The 16,668-nt window shown below is 35.1% G+C and overlaps 1 protein-coding gene across 3 annotated transcripts in view; it reads left to right on the top strand.

Moving 5' to 3' along the window:
- SEPTIN7 (septin 7) overlaps positions 1-16,362 on the top strand; it is a 67,183-nt gene extending 50,821 nt beyond the window's left edge. For 2 of the 3 annotated variants that reach the window (XM_075706321.1, XM_075706323.1), the window contains 8 exons: positions 768-860; positions 2,069-2,165; positions 4,230-4,281; positions 5,180-5,305; positions 9,738-9,758; positions 12,520-12,655; positions 14,720-14,859; positions 15,414-16,362. In XM_075706321.1, the coding sequence (XP_075562436.1) occupies positions 768-860; positions 2,069-2,165; positions 4,230-4,281; positions 5,180-5,305; positions 9,738-9,758; positions 12,520-12,655; positions 14,720-14,859; positions 15,414-15,453 (705 nt within the window). In that variant the 3' untranslated portion in view covers positions 15,454-16,362. The remainder of the gene's footprint in view (positions 1-767; positions 861-2,068; positions 2,166-4,229; positions 4,282-5,179; positions 5,306-9,737; positions 9,759-12,519; positions 12,656-14,719; positions 14,860-15,413) is intronic. The other variant, XM_075706322.1, reaches the window with a different exon arrangement.
- The last annotated feature ends 306 nt before the right edge of the window (positions 16,363-16,668 follow it).

Here is a 16,668-nt window from a genome sequence, read left to right as displayed (position 1 = left end):
CAGGGCTCAGCAGTGTAGCTGTCAGCTAAACGGTCTAATACTTTTCTGTTCTGGTGAGCTTTCCAGAATTTTAGCTTGTTTTTAAAAATATCCTTCAGACAAATTGAGCACCAAACCAGTATAGTCTCATTTTTGATGACTCTGTCAGTTATTCTTAAATTTTCATTAGTGCTTGCAAATATTTTTCGACACAACTGACTGCTAGAGTCAGTCTGTCAAGTCACAAGCTCTGTTAAAAGAGGCAGGTGATCCTGCTTCAAGCAACTGATGCTCAGGTGAGACAGAAACAGAAAAGGAGTGACAGCAGTAGCTATTGTGGGAGTTCAAAGGGCTGAAGTATGCCTGCAGTTATCTATTCAAATCTTTTTTTTCCTTAAGGGACTCAATTGCCAGACTAGTCTGAGAATTTAGGCTGTATTGCATTAGTTTTTGCATGTGCAGGTAGAATTCCCATTAGTGTAAATCTGTTTGCCCTGTTGTAGAAAACTTACGTTCATTTTTGCTTCCTTGTACTCATGGATAGTATTCTGTTAGCTGTGAGGCTCTGGCTGTGATCCTGTTTTCTCCTGGCTAAGGACAGATGGTCATGCTAATAATCCCTTGGGGTCACCTGATGGTGTTAAACATGTGCAAGTTTTGTGATGTAACTTAATCACCTTAATATGCAAGGATCTTGCATATCAAACAGAAGGAGGGAGAATCAGATTGCAGTAAGAAATACAGTTATTACAAAGTATGTTCCTCAAATAACATGTTTTTTGTTTTAGATAATGAAAGAAATCCAAGAACACAAAATTAAAATATATGAATTTCCAGAAACAGATGATGAAGAAGAAAACAAGATTGTTAAAAAGATAAAGGTAAATAATTTTCTTTTGAAAAACTGCTTACTGAGGGGGGAGGGTAGAGAGTGAAAAGCTTTTTGTCATTAATGAAGAGCCCACCAAAATGTCTAGAAGGTAAAAATCAGAAGTAAAGCTGTTCTAAGAGTCACTGTTCCTCAGCAGAAGCAATGAATGACACTCTTAGAAGACTTAAATCCTTTAATGGCTAAAATTCAGAATGAGAGCACTAGATAGCATGTTTGTTTAATAAACTCTTAAAAGATCGCTTTCTTTTTATTCCATTCCTATTTGACTTTTATCCACATTTGGTTTGATTCTGAGCTTTGAAGGAGGCAAGGGTTGTCTTTCAGACAGAGGTGTGCAGTGGCACAGAGTGTGTGCATTACAGTTAATAGCTGTCTGACTAATTGATATACTGAAACCTTAATGGCGACTAATGACTATAGAAAATGAAAAGGACTGTCAGGCTTTTGAAAGGCTTTTTCTTTGTTTACTTGTGTTTTTTCGTTTGTTCTTTTATGTTGGAGTCCATCTTGTATATGTTTCTTGAGCCTTGCTTCTGTTTGTTCAGTAGCTTTAACAGCCTGTTAAGAGCTTTTAAATTTTTTTTGTTACTGTGGGAATCACCTAGGATAGAAAAACATAAATAGCACAAATGGAAGATATTCTGGGACTAAGCATAAAGGAGAAGAGCAGAATAAAAGCAAGGACAAAAGTCCAAAATGCTTAGCTTTGCACACTGTTCCTTTCAGCTACTTGAAGCTGCTCTTGGCTCCTTTGTTGCTTATTACACTGGAGGGATTTTTGGTTCAGCTGAAAAGAAGAACTCGAAGTAGTTCTTTGCCAAACCTTTGAAAACTGGGTACAAAATCTAGTCAAAGTAATGGTCCTTGTAGCCAGTGGGAATATGAACTGATAAATAATCACTGTGTAATTGAGTAAACAGGAAATGGTTTGCCTGTTGCTTAGCTAACAGTAATGTCTGTTTCTTAACTAGATTTACAGAATACAACAGTGTAAGGAATTTCAAAGGGGTGTGTGTGTATATAGATGTCACTAAACTAGGCAGAGGTCAGTAAACATAACTATTCTTGCACTTTGGGTAAGCTGCATTGCAGTGTTATAGCACTAAACTAGCTTACGTCAAGTTTATACATGGGCATGCTTTCAGTATCTTTTGGCAGTAGAAATTCTGATTTGTGAAGTAATGCTTTATCTTGTAGGACCGTTTACCTCTTGCTGTGGTAGGTAGTAATACAATCATCGAAGTCAATGGCAAGAGAGTCAGAGGAAGGCAGTACCCATGGGGTGTTGCAGAAGGTAAGGCTTTCTCATGATTTTTATCCATTTAAAACTTCTTAGACGTTAGTCTGGATTTGAAATGTTTCACATGCTTAATTTGAATGTGCTTTGGTCTGGAAATTTATTGAATATACCATCTTGTTATTCTGTCAGTCTTTGAACAAGGTAAAGCAACATGTAACTTTGCAGACAGATTCCTGTTGAAGCCTCACTGAGGAATTGTAAAACCTGTAGTAATTTAGGGCAGTTAATGATGAGGCTTAGATTACAACTGTTTGCTAGCACTCTAATTTTCTTCATATAAAAACTACTTACTACTTAAATTCTTCTTTCTAGAGTATTTACATTATAAATGTTAAAATACATTTTAAAGTTTCTGGAAGAACTTGTTTTTTTCCTAAAACATCTGAGTCTTATTTGCCAGGGTGTAGCAACAGGAAGGTACCTAGTAATGAATTGAATACTTTTGACAGGGATTTTTTTTTTTTTGTGTTCTTTTAATCAATTTAAAACTTCCACTGTTACAGAGGCTTGAAGATAACTGCATGTTCTTCTGGCAACCATTGCTTGTCCTTTAGTGCTGTTCACTTATTTCAAATGGCACGTAGCATGGCTTGCACCATGCTGTATAGTGAAACAATCACTATTAAACTGTTTTTCCATGATCATTGAACTTTTTCCTTGTAGTGCGTGTGTATTGAATGAAGAGAAGATCCCCCCCCCACCGTCACTATTTCTGCCTTTCGAGAGCAATGGACTATAAATTTGACGCAGTGTAAAATAGACAAAAAAAAACCCCAACCAACAAGCAGTGTATGGACAAATACTTTAAAGAGAAATGCTGTAGCACTTTGAAGTGCGAGTCTGGCAGGAAATGAGGTTTGGCAGAAAGTAAAAACCAGCTGCACCAGAGAGGATCAAGCTTTATTTAAGACTCTTGCATTAGCATTTGGAGACGTACAAAATGGTGCTGCTTTTCTTTATTTTAAAACAAACTTCATAAATGTTTGACACTCATGATTGTACAGATTTGGGAAGGGAAGAACTAGCCTAGCTAAAAGGAACCTCTTTAAGTGGCTTTGAGTCTGTCAATAAGGATGGAATACTTGGAGATGATGCTTTTTTGGGAGTATGACTTCATGTACTATCTGAGTGGAACTTACAAGTTTGTGTAAAACCATGGAAGAAAATAATGCAGGAGTGCAGATACAAGATGAACACACGAAGAGGCCATGTGCTTCATTTTTCTGTAGGTTTCACTGAACTTACTTGGGTTATTTTAATACCTTCATCCTTGTTTTTCTTCCTCCTTCCCATGAAAATGTCCCTCTCTACTTCAGGGGCACATTGGAACCTGCCTTTCTTCTGTGTGCATTGCCTTCTCTGCACGCGAGAGAGTTCTGGGGTGTGCATTGTTCTCCAGTGTCATTTCATTATCTACCAGGAAATGCCAGTTGCAGCATCAGCCTCTTCTCCAGTAATGGGATGATAGGCACAGTGGAATAGGTGGCATCTAAGGACAGCTGCCAGTGCTTTCTTTTGACCTGTAGACAGGTGCATTAAATTAAATACACAACCTTCCTTTGCTTAGTTAATAAAGAACCAAATGCACATTAAAATGAAGACTTTTGCAACTCAGTTGGTGGGGCAGGGAGAAATAGATTCCGTTGAGTCTGTCTTCCAAAGGTTTTGGATATAGCTGGATCTAGACTGAGGTCTTTAGTTGGTGTCTGATCCTTAATTATACAACTGTGGTGGCAGGGCCTCCAAAGAATCATAAAGTTAGTTAAACTGGCAAATCTGTGTTTCTGTTACGGTAGTTTAATCTTCTGTACTGACTTGAAGTACAGTTTGCCAGTGTGGCTTAGGGGAGCATAGGAACTTTGCTGGTAAGATATATTGATATAGTTATATTGTTAATGCTCTCCTACTGTTAACACACGTACTGTTTGCATAAGGAAAGGCTGGAAGTAATTTGTTGTTGGAATGAATGTAGGAGATGGGTGACATCTAAAAGCTTTACCTCTGTGTAAGGCACATATTTTGGTTGGCGTCTCAACAAGAATTTACTTCTTTCTGTAGTTGAAAATGGTGAACACTGTGACTTCACAATTCTGAGGAACATGTTGATAAGGTAAGTAACTTACAGGTAACATTAAGTATTCTAGTATGTCTGAGAGATTTGAAAATCATACTTGGCACAAAAAAGAATTTGAGATAGTGAGTTCATATTAATCCCCATATTTTTAATTGTAAACAGTATCTTAGACTTTATGGTATCTTGTTTAACCACATTTAGCAAGTGGTGGTGGTGATTTTTTTTTTTTTTAAATAGTTCTCCTTACTTTCTGATTACTTGTTCTTAAAAATTGTGATAAACCATAGGAACCCAAGTTGTCTGTAGGCATTTTTTAATTTAAATTTTCAGTGCTGCAGTTGTCTAAAGCAAGACTGTCTGTGCTTCGTTGTGTTAGGCACTGAGTCCTATACTCACAGCAGTTCAGTAAGTGACATCTGCTGTAACAACTGGTGGTTTGATTACTAAGCTTTGCTTTTCTCCAAGCTGATGATAGAAAATTATTAAAGGAAGCTAATGTTTGTATCTTAGTCTTGAACTTTACATTTAGCTTTTGCAGACTTAAAAGAAAGAAACTAGGAAGTTTTGGCTTGTTTGTTGTTTCTTGCCTGACATACGTTGGCGCGCCTACTATAGTATTAATACACAGTTTTCATATCTGTTCTCTAAATACTTGCAAGTTTATCCACAGAACTCAAATTTTCCAAAGACTGGTCCTGTAATTTAATGTTTGGAATATTGCAAATTTGAGATAGTTCAGTGCAAAATAATCTGGTATTTCTGTGACTTTGCTGTCTTGACAGCTCTAATCTAAATGGAAGAATGACAACATTATGGGGAACATTAATGGAGGGATGTAGTTTAATTAAGTCAATTTGCAAAATTAACTTGGACTTATTTTTCAGATAGTATTTTGTATTTGTGCACTAAGCTGATAAATTACACTTATTGACAGAACTCATATGCAGGACCTGAAGGATGTCACTAACAATGTACATTATGAGAACTACAGAAGCAGAAAACTGGCAGCTGTTACATACAATGGTGTTGATAACAACAAAAATAAAGGGCAGCTAACAAAGTAAGTTCTTGTTAAGGTTGTATTGCACTTTAATCTTTTTGCTCTGTTTTTTGTTTGGTTGATTTTGTGTGTATGTGGTGGGGTTTTTTTTGGGGGGGTGGCTTTGTATTTATCCTCCTGTCAGTTGCCTCTTCACTGTGTTTGGTCTTAACACTTCTGGTTTACTTACGATTTGGTTTTCTTTGTGTTTCACTAAGGTTTACACTAGTTTATCTGAACATGTTAAATTACTGGGTTTTAGTAAGATTCAGTTTTGAAGAGAATCTTACTTTCAGTATTTTGGTTTATAAGTTTTATTTCACTGGTACTTACTGCAAAGTTATTGTGCATTAGTGTTTCTATTTTGGTATATATACTACTTTTGGAATTATTGGCTCTTTTGGTATGAATGGTCAATACTCAGTGTCAGGGATGTTTTAGAGAAGAACGGGTTAATGTTTGTTTAGAAACTTTGAAAATCCAGATGTACTACTGTCATCTTTGAAATGCTGCCCTGGCTACTTCTAGGGTTCCTGATCATGGTGGGGAAATTATTGCAGCATCTTTATCTTCTGTGAGAGGAGAGTTGCAATGCAGGGTTTTTGGATTTTGTTGTTGCTGGGGTTTTTTAACCCTAGTATGTCATTTTAATTACCTCTGACAGCAAGTTGTTTGCCAACCTGATGAAACTATTGGAAGATTTAAAAGTAGGCTCTACTGTATTTTTCATTTTATAATGCTATTTGAGAATAGCTACGCTCTTTAAGTATTTTTTTTCTGCTCTACATGCATCAACTGTATAAACAATAATTAGTGAATAAGTAATTAGTAATTAGTGATACTCTTTTTTTTATTTGTACTATATTAAAACACAAATTTCTCAACCAAAATATAGGGTAGTATTCTGTTCAGCTAATGATATGCCAAATTATAGCTGTTTTTCCTGAAAAAGATCCCGAAATTAGATGGAAATATGCGCTGTTCCCATCTGTATGACAGCTACAAGGCCGTTTTTCACTAAAGGAGTGTCTATGCTACACTGTCTTAATGCTTTGAAAGTGCCTGTGAGGGGATGATTTAAGTGGACATGATTTAGTTTCATCTAGTGTGAGTCTACCTGAGGGTTCCCTCCTCAGCATTGACAAAAAATATGATGTCAGTTATCCACTCTTCAAAAGCGTACTTAAATATAGGTAAAGTTTGTAGTGAGGTCAAGTCTTAAAAAGAATAGTCTTCAAATATGTGTATCCATAACGCAGTGGTTACTTCTCACTGTCATGTTTCTTGCCATCACGTTATCCCTGACTTGTATCTCAAGGCTTCTGAATGCATATAGCAAGTATGTTAGAAATATTTCTCAGGCTACACTTGTCCACAGTACAGTGTTGGTGGTAGGAAGAGGAGGAGTTTTGAGAAGTAAAATTACTAAATGAGGTAGTCACTGTGTAAAAATTGGGGGGGGGGGGGGGGGGGGGGGCGGAATGTGAGGTAGTTTGCACATTTGAGAACAAAACGGTGCAGGTGGACTCATCAGAGAAGAAAATGGGCTTGAGCGCAAGAACTTGAGCCCACTTTCTCTTTGCTGAAGTGATAGTGTATTAACAGTAGTGCAGAATAGAAAATTCTGCATGTCCTCCAAGATTTCTAATTTGCTATTACTATACTTTTTACTGTACCATTATTTGCTATTCTTGTACTGAAAATTGAAACTTTTTCATTGCAGTTATGGATATCAGAGGAAGTTGTTTTGATTTATTTTGTGGTGTCTAATACTAATTTTTATCCCATTCAAAATTTTAGTATGTTTTCCCTAGATTCAGAAAAATCTTAATTTTAGTGATAACACTTTCACCACTTTTTGTGCCTGCTTAGATTTGTGTTAGTCTGCACCTACAGACTGTTACCTAATTGAAGTAAGGATTGGTTATGCTGCGTTATTCTTAAAAAGAATAATGCAATGATTTTTAAAAAATTTTTATTCCCATATTGGAAACATAACAAGATGTGTTTTTGTGTAAATGCATCTACCAGAAGGTTTAAAAACTGTTTTCATGTCATTCATTCACCACCACCCCCACCCCCTGTAGTCAATTGTTGATAGCATTGAGATTTCCTTTTTAGCTAAAACTTGCGCTAAAAGGGTCTGGAATTACCCTGCTTTCTGAAGCATGCTTACTTTTGCATCTCCTGCCATCTCAGGTCACTGTGCTGTCCCACCTGAATATTTCTAGGTAAACGTGCCTTTTGGAACAATTTTCTCCATAAGAAATCTGTCGTTGAGCACACTTCAGTACTGCAGCTTGGAAGTTAACAAACCCAACAGGTGCTTTTAGCTATCAGGTTTTATTTTTTCAAGAGAAGAAATAAATTATGGAAGGTTGTTTGATTCAGCCATCTGAAAGATGGCAAAATCTATTGCAAACTTGTACAAAATATTTTGAACCTTTCCTTAGAGTTTGTTTGTCCAAACATAAGGTGACTTAAGTAAATAAATTCTTGAACTCATATACTGGTTGTGAAGCAGCTGATGCTATTCTTGTCTTGTTACCTTAGCCATATGTGAAGTTGCAGCATTTTTTTAAGCTTTAACATGCTTTTTTGGCTTCAATGTGTTTTCGTAGTTTTGAATCTAGCATAGTTGAAGCAGCATAGAAGGAATTTTCCTAATAACTGTGTGTCTTCCTGGAGATTAATTGAAAGAGGGAAGAACAGATATTAACAGTTTATCTGTGCATCCCCTTAGGAATTTTGTGTTTGCCTGCTTGCCTTTTGAAAGAAGTGTCTGTGTCTCAGAATGGAGCAATATTTGACCTGTCCTCTGGAAATCTGATTCTTTCTGATCCTGTATCTCTAGATGAGAATGGAGACGTGTTCTGATGCTATCTGGTGGTATTGCAAGCATACTGTTAAACACAGATACAACCTCTGGCTCTGGAAACTCCTAAACTGTTCTTTTGTAAGCTGGGATGGTACACGTAAGAGGGGATGTACATGCAGTGGCTCTTGCATTTTTCCAAAAGTATCTCCTACTGCCAGCTGTTGGAGACTGGATTGACCTTTTGTACCTTTAAAACAGCTGTATTTTTGTGATCTTAGCAGATCTTTGTTTTTTTCATGCAACTGTTAACATATTTCTTTGAACAAAAATGCAAACATGAAAACAAATAGAAGTATGTGCTACCAGTTTTAATAATACTGTGTAGATGAATTGAAGCAGTTTCTTCTGTCCAGTTGATAATTTTTTCTGATTTGTCTTCTTTTGATTTGGTGAAACTCTAATTAATAGCTTGTTGACCTAAGAGCAATCCAAAGCATGTATTTTCCATGATTATGTAGCCTTTTTGTATTTTAGATTTAGTGTCCGATTTCTTCAAATTTTCAACATCATCCCAATCATTAAAAAAAACCCAAAATAAATGTCAAGGGTAATTTCACATATATGGATAACTTGTCTCTTCAAACTATGTGCTAATTTTAATTTCACACATGTATTGCATGACGTGAGAAAATTGGCATTTGCTCTGAAACTTAACATTTTTAATTTGAGAAATCTTCTCAGTTTGCTGTATGAAGCAGATATCTTCAGTAAGTTTAAAAGTTCAACCTTATTTTATTGAAAGTCATATTGTACTCTGTAAAGATGAGCCTTATCCGTCTACTGATGTGTTCAATAACCTGTCACACAGGGTAGCAAAATACACAATGCATAGGTCCTTCTAACTTCTTAGCTTAGACTACTTCTAACTCTTTTTGCCTATATTCTTAGTGAATTCTGTGAAACAGTTCTAATGTTATTAAGCCTATCTTACTATATGGGAAGACTTAATATCAGAATCTTGTTTTCAGGCTTCCCCCCCCCCCCGCCCTGTCATACTAGTGAAGTGCTAACACAAGGCATGCTCGGGTTAAGCATCATGCTCTGGGGAGGTGACATTGCAGCCAAGCCTTCTTCAGAGCTGAGCTCAGCCGCCGGTGAGACCTCTGCTGGCCATTGAAGTGCTCTTTTTGTAGCACAAGAACATTCATGGGGTTTTTAATACAATGTCCTTTTCTAGGTGACAATTTTTAAATTAACAGATAAGCCTCGATATTGCATTGGTTTCCGAAAACTTCTTTAGAGAAAGTGGTTGTTCGTGTCACTAAGATCTTTAAAATCGCTTTAAAACCATGCATATTCTAGGGAAACTATTCCTGAAAGTATCTGCACATCAAACCTGCATTAATATTTACATGGTGTAGTGATTTACTAACTGAATTTGAAATAAATATAACAAGCTTTACCTAACAGTCTTTCCTTTTACTGTGAAAAATTTGAAAAATTTGCTTTTGGGGGAGCACATAATTAGCTTTAGGAATCTATTAATAATGAATTTACTTTTTTAATTATTGCTTTTTGGTTTTGTGGTTTTATTTAAGCATGTTAAGCTAAGCCTCTGTATTTTTTGTTTTTTAGATTTGACACAGTTGAAGGCATGTAAGTGGTCATTTAAATTTTTCCAAAAATCTTAAAGACAAAAATTCTATAAGGACAAAAAGGGTTTCATTGTTTAATGTTTCAAATTTAAAACAGTTTCCTGTTATCCCGCTTTTGGCATTGGTTTTTTTTTTTTTTTTTTTTTCCCCTAGCAGGTGGGTTTTTTTTATTCTAAAGCTGTGCTGATGTAAACTTAGGAATTTATAAATACTTTCAGTGACAAATATCTCTGTAAAAACCCATCCTCTTTAGAAACTTTTTGGCTAAGCCTCAAGACGAATTTGGTCAAATTTCAACAATGAATAGAAGTGCATAAATTATTAAATTCCTCCAGTTTCTATCTGTAGTTCTGTCATCTTTATATAGATGCTTATAAAGAATTAGTGGAATTTTCATCCTTATTTATAAATTTACAACTTTTCATTGGACTGGGGAATTAGTTACTTTAATCTTTTCTGACCATGGTTTTATCTTATTACTGGCTCGCAGAGGTTCCACTTTGCACATATGTAGAATAATTTTTAATTTTTGCATAGTAACTTAGAAGGCTGTTTTAACATACATCCTGTTAAATCAGTTAAATGTTTTACATCTTTGTTTAGTGGTTTGGTTTTTTTTTCCTTCAACTCTTTTTTTTTTTTTTTTTTTGTTCAAGTTCCTTGTATAGTTTTATCCTGAAATACAGGATGATGTGCTTTTACCAACGTCACATACTTAAGACCTAACAAAACCAGTTGTGAACTATGTTGTAAAGCTCTCAGCTGTAAATGCTCACTTGTTAGTTTATCAAATTTTCTGTGCAGACTGATTTTTACCACTTTCTCAAATACAGCTCACATTACATCCCTATTAGATTATTAGGTTGTCAATAGAAGCACAGTTCTGCTCCCCTTTCAAGTCTGCAGAAACTGCAACAATGATTCCTCAGTATTCAGTTCTACTTCCTAGGTTAATTTATGAAGAGCAGATACATTTGAGAACTTTACACTTCTAAAAGGTAACAAGAAAATAGTCTTGTTTTGGTAGCTGGTTAGCTTCCACAAGTACTGCTACTCACCTCTTCTTTCATTTTCTTCTTATTTTTGTGTATTATGGTATTCACCTGTGTTTAACCGGTTTTTTTCCTTGACAAAAATTGCTAGCAGTTGGCCTTTTGAAGGGCTACAGTAAACATTAGACTGATGATCAGTTTGTTCCATATGTCATACAGCATTTTACTCACCAATCCAAGCTTTGCAACTATTAGTTCAGATTCAGTTTAATTTTTTTTTTAATAGAAATGCCATTTTCTTCCTCCTCGCCCCCACCATCACCAACCACCAATTGTCACCTTTAAAATACTGGTATTTGAGGAAAAAGTTCATATGGCCTTGAGTTCATATGACATTGATTACTTTCACTGTATTGTTAGTTGGTGAAAATGGGCAAGCAGGAAGGATAAAATGAGCCATTAATAGTCAAACCAGATCTTAACTATCTTTGATTATAATCTCCTTTAAGAAGAAGTGGCAAACTCTGAATCAAAATAGACGTTGCTAATTGTGTTTCAGTCATCACTGAAAGTTAGTCAATTCTTTCTCCTTTTAGAATGCTTTTTCTGCATGATTTGAATCAGAACAGGGTTTTGTTTTGTGGCTTGTTTTATTTTTAAGAAATGAAAACATACTATTTTTGATAGGGCTTAGGCTTGCCACCTCTATTTTACAATTTGCTGGTCTGAGTGACTTTTGCATACATTACAGTAGATATCCTCTACTGATTGATTGTAGCAGTTCCCAGATACATTCAGTTCTTCATTTTTACTGACACAATAGTTAAAACTTTGTAATTTTAAGCCGTACATACTCAAAACTGAAACAAGAGGCCACTGATTTATTTTGATTGCTCTTTGTTGAACAGCAGGAAAGTCTTACAAGACTGTATGTAGCAATCATCCCTAGACCAAAATTATCCTGTTTTATTGGATATTTAATGTGAAACTTGCTATTTAAAACCTGTGTCACCATAACATGGTTAGCAGGCTAATACAGCTTTAAAAATCCAGTAGAATCCAGGAAAGTAGTTACCATAAAGTGTACAGAAAAATTAAAAATACATTTTTTTAGAAGTACATTATCTTTATACATTTTTAATGAATAACTTTCTAAACAAAAATCTTCCACTAATACTTTCACGAAATACTGATGTTCAGTTGCCCAAACCTTTTTTGGCAAAGTTGCTATCTCTTCAAAAGCATGACCACAGTGTTCAACACAGTTGTAATGTTAATTTACTCTTGGGCTGACTGAACAGTGAAGATTTAGAGAGGAAATGGGACTTCTGTCTGCAATGCTCTTAACATTTTTATTATGTCCACTAATTTTTGTATATATTTGCATAGAAAAGAAAAAGATGCCCGAAGATCACTTGCAAGATGCTAATTTTTTGGGGTTTAACTTTGGGTGGTTTTTTTTGTTTGTAACTTCGATTTCCTCTCTTCCCATGACCAGGTTCTACTAAAGATACAAAGTCAAGTGTTTCTGTTAACCTAAATGTAATTAAATCAGTTGTGGGGGAGGAAAAGATGTTGTATGAAATGTCTTTTTGAGGAAAGCTTAACTAAATAGTTAATAATGCAAACTGAATTAAGCTAGCAGTGCATACAGTGATGTTATTTATCTTAATGCTTCAGCATTTTTATCTTGTTTTTTACAGATGCCCTAATGTAACAGACAGGAAAAAAGTTCTTATTAGCTAACTTCTTCTTCTGGATTTATGGCAGGAGCCCGTTGGCACAGATGGAGGAGGAAAGGAGGGAGCATGTAGCCAAAATGAAAAAAATGGAAATGGAGATGGAACAGGTGTTTGAGATGAAAGTCAAAGAAAAAGTTCAGAAACTGAAGGACTCTGAAGCTGAGGTAATCAAAATGTCTTAAACCCCAATATGCTTGAGGCTGAACAAGTGTAGAGATGGCTCGTTTTGCCAAGACTTTGCAACATAACCTCTGTCTAGGAATTGATTCCATGGTTAGATTTTATCTTTAAAGACAGCTCAGTTATTCTTTCTCAGCTTGTTGTCTTTGCTGAAATGGTATAAGCCCAAACTTAAAATGTAATTTTAATGTTCACATGCATTCTCTTTTTATTTGCTTTATTTATACAGTATGTTAAAATACTCCTTAACTTTCTTACTCACTTCTTTGTTTCCCCCTCTTCTTTGGAATATTTTATGCCTGTTTTCTTCCATGTGCTTTAAAAAGTTCTTGAGATTTTCATGGTTTACATAAGCTAACGTAGTAATGATAATTTGCTTTGTATATTAAAAAAGCATTTCAGGAATTTGATACAATATCTCTAAGAAATAATCTAAATGAGAATTACCAGACTCAGAAAGAGTCAGGGATATGTTGTTGTCAGTGTTTTGGTGTCCTTCGAACATACATGAATTTTATGGATATTTTACTCTAATTTATGTCATCTCCAGGTGGAGTCCTCACAGTGAAACTGTTTTTTATGGGCTGCAAGCGGCTCTTGAAGTGATCTTTTTGAGAGACTATTAATAGAGAAGTTCAAAACTGTCCAAGTTCCTAAAGAAAGTTTGGCTACAAATTTGAGGGAGTGTGAGGAAACTTGGAAGGGTGGTTGAAATGCTTGGCAGCCTCGGCGTTGTAAGGAGCCAAGGCATAATGGATCAGAGGAAAAAATATATCAATGTAGATTCGATTTTTTTTTTAATTATTTTTTTTATACCTTTTGGAGAAGCAAATAGATAAGGATATAAATGCAAAGATACACCAGTCAGCAATTTCAGGATTTTAAAGCTAGGTGTTTTATCTGGGTCATGGTGTTTAATTAGTCACTGGATTTATCCTTCCTCAATTTCTGTCTCAAATCTTTTTGAACCCATTTATACTTCTGGCCTCTGCCCTCTCCTTGTTATATGAAAAAAAACCAAACAAAAATATTTTTATTTTTCATGTACTGCCACATGACTTTTTGACTGAATGCATCTTGTGATAGCAGTTTTTAAATGTTTGTGTAATTCATTAATTTCTTTTTCTTCACCATTCGTGACTTGGTAAACTTCTGTTGTATTTCTCTAAATGTAGACAAGTAGGCAGTAGACAATGCTGAGTATAAAGCATTTTAAAAAATCTGTAAAAGGAAATATGTTTTGAAGGGTTTGTGAAAGACAGGGACTTGCAAGAGAGTAAGGAAAGAGGGAGCTTTATTTAACTCAATTAAAAAATGTGTTACACTGCACAAAACAAATCACTTGTTCTGACAGTGTCTCCATTCTCACATATAACACTTTTGATTGTCAGTCTGTCCCATCAACTTGCAGGAGAGACTTCTTATGCTGTTCTGGCAGTGTAGACAATTCAGTAATTTATTCACTAATTAAATGAATTATTACTAGTATTAATCCACTTAATAATGTTTTCCCAAGTAGATCCTTAATATAGTTAATACTATAGGATTTAATCAATGTTTCAGTTTTTTTCCCCACACAAAGATGCTGCTAATTTATTCATTACTGATACTCAAATGCTCTGCAATTTGCTTCTTAGCATTTGCATCAAATATCAAAATATTATTGAATTTCCTTTCATTTGCCACATATAGCTGCTTACAACTTCTATTTGTAACTTGGGCAGCGTTTGGGGTGTTTTCTGTTAACTGTAAAATGAGGCTATGGGATTAATACCCTTTTTGTTTCTGTTATTGGCAATACCTAAAACCTTGGAGTTTTTGGTCTAAGTTACTTTCTCTGAAGAGAAAATATAATACCGTATTTTCTTGCATTCATCATAGAATGCTTTGAGTTGGAAGGGACCTTTAGAGATCATCTAGCCCAACCCCCATTATAGTATATAGCATATATATATAGCATTAGTATAGTTGCTGATGTTTGTTACTACAGGTCCAAAAGTTGCTGTGTTTTCTGTGCTTACTGACATTGATCATAACTTCTTCTATAGCTGCAGCGACGTCATGAGCAAATGAAAAAGAATTTGGAGGCACAACACAAAGAATTAGAGGAAAAGCGTCGCCAGTTTGAGGACGAGAAAGCAAACTGGGAAGCTCAACAACGTATTTTGGAACAACAGAATTCTTCCAGGTAAACTGGAGTCTTGTCCTGCAGTTCGCAGTAAATGTTCCGTAGCTTTCTGCTAAAAGGCAATTTCTGTGGTAATAATGGTCAGTTATTCCTTGACCACTAAGGAAGTGTCATTTAAAAGCCAAGAAAAATCTTGAACTGCTTTTAGTTATATATGAGCATACATCAGAAATACTGGGAACATTATTAGCTTCTAAAGCAGATTTTAATCTGCAAAACACCGTATCCATGCATAACTGGATCTATCTAAAAATATTATGTTTGTATTTGAAAGCTAGATTGCATCAGACTTCTGAGGGATGAAGAGTTATAGCTTTGAGAGTGAAAGTGTTTTAATTCTTCTAGTCCTTGGAAGGGGAAATCTAGTGATAAATGCATTGCTTGACTTTATGTAGTACAAGTACTGTGTACGCGATTAAGTTTCATACATTGTATTGCAACCAGTAAAGCTTTATAAAATGCATATTTTTTAAAAATGTACACTAGTGATTTTTTTTTTTAAATCAGAGCATGTATGCATTATTTAACAAACTTATATCTTTATATCATTTTAGAACCTTGGAAAAGAATAAGAAGAAAGGGAAGATATTTTAAATGCATCATTTTGACCACCAGTTATGTATTAGTTGCCAATATGCCAGCCTGGACATCAGTGTTTGTTGGATCCGTTTGACCAATTTTGCACCAGTTGTATCCATAGTAATGGATTTAACAGCATGACAAATTTTTGTTAACTTTAATGGAGAATGAGATGCCTTGAATTGTCTAGGGTGTTGTGTACTTGGAAAAATAACAGCTCTGAGTACCTTTTTTTCTTTCTTTTTTTTTTAAATAGATGTCATTTTAATGCAAAAGAAAACATTTTACTGTTGTACAATCATGTTCTGGTGGTTTGACGGTTTACAGGATATTAAAAAATGCAAGGACTCTAGACGGTTTTTAGTGAGGATAAATTGCCATAATATGATGCAAACAATGCTTCTCTATTATTATAATACAAGAATTCCATTCAGTGCAGCATATACAATAATGTAATTTAGTCTAACACAGTTGACCCTATTTTTGACACTTCCATTGTTTAAAAGTACACATGGAAAACCAAAAGTTGTAGGCTTACAGTGCACCTAGGCTTTTTATAACAACCCTTTTATGTCTTGGATTCTTTAAATATATGCTATTCTCATTTAGTAACTTCTTTAGCCAGAAGGATCTCATTACTGCTTCAGAATTTTTTGTAATAACATTTAATTTAGATATTTTTCCATATATTGGCCCTCCTAAATAGAATATAGCTTCTTTCATATGGTAGGAACCAGCGAGTAAAACTTTCCTTTAACTCCCTTTTTACATTTTATGGTAAGTAGCAGGAAAAACGCATTTATAGGTCATTTCTAGGCAAAATTGTGGAGTTAACTACCAACCTGTTTCTACCTGTGTGCAGTCTTTCTTTATTTTATTAGAAATGGGAATATGGCCTCAAGAAAAACATCACCATTTTGCATTTAGCTGTATTCATATACTGCATTTCTGTATTTTTGTTTGTATTGTAAAAAGTCACATAATAAACAATGTTGTGATGTAACACGCTGCTGTGTCAGAAATTTTAAAGGAAGAAATTTTAAAGGAGTTAAAAACAGGCAAGTACTACTTTGGGAAACCTTTGAACCTTCTGTCTTCCGTCCAGACTGGATTGACCTGTGTCTTTGATTTGCCCAAGGATTAGTATAAGGTACGGAAAATGCCTGTGCGTTGTGGAATTGTTAGAAAATCCAGTTTCGGTGGCTGTGCTATGCGTTGGCAAAGCGAGGC

Source organism: Pelecanus crispus, chromosome 2 (assembly GCF_030463565.1).
Source record: "Pelecanus crispus isolate bPelCri1 chromosome 2, bPelCri1.pri, whole genome shotgun sequence".
In the NCBI taxonomy this organism is placed as follows: Eukaryota; Metazoa; Chordata; class Aves; order Pelecaniformes; family Pelecanidae; genus Pelecanus; species Pelecanus crispus.
This window is presented reverse-complemented; position numbering and strand designations above follow the sequence as displayed.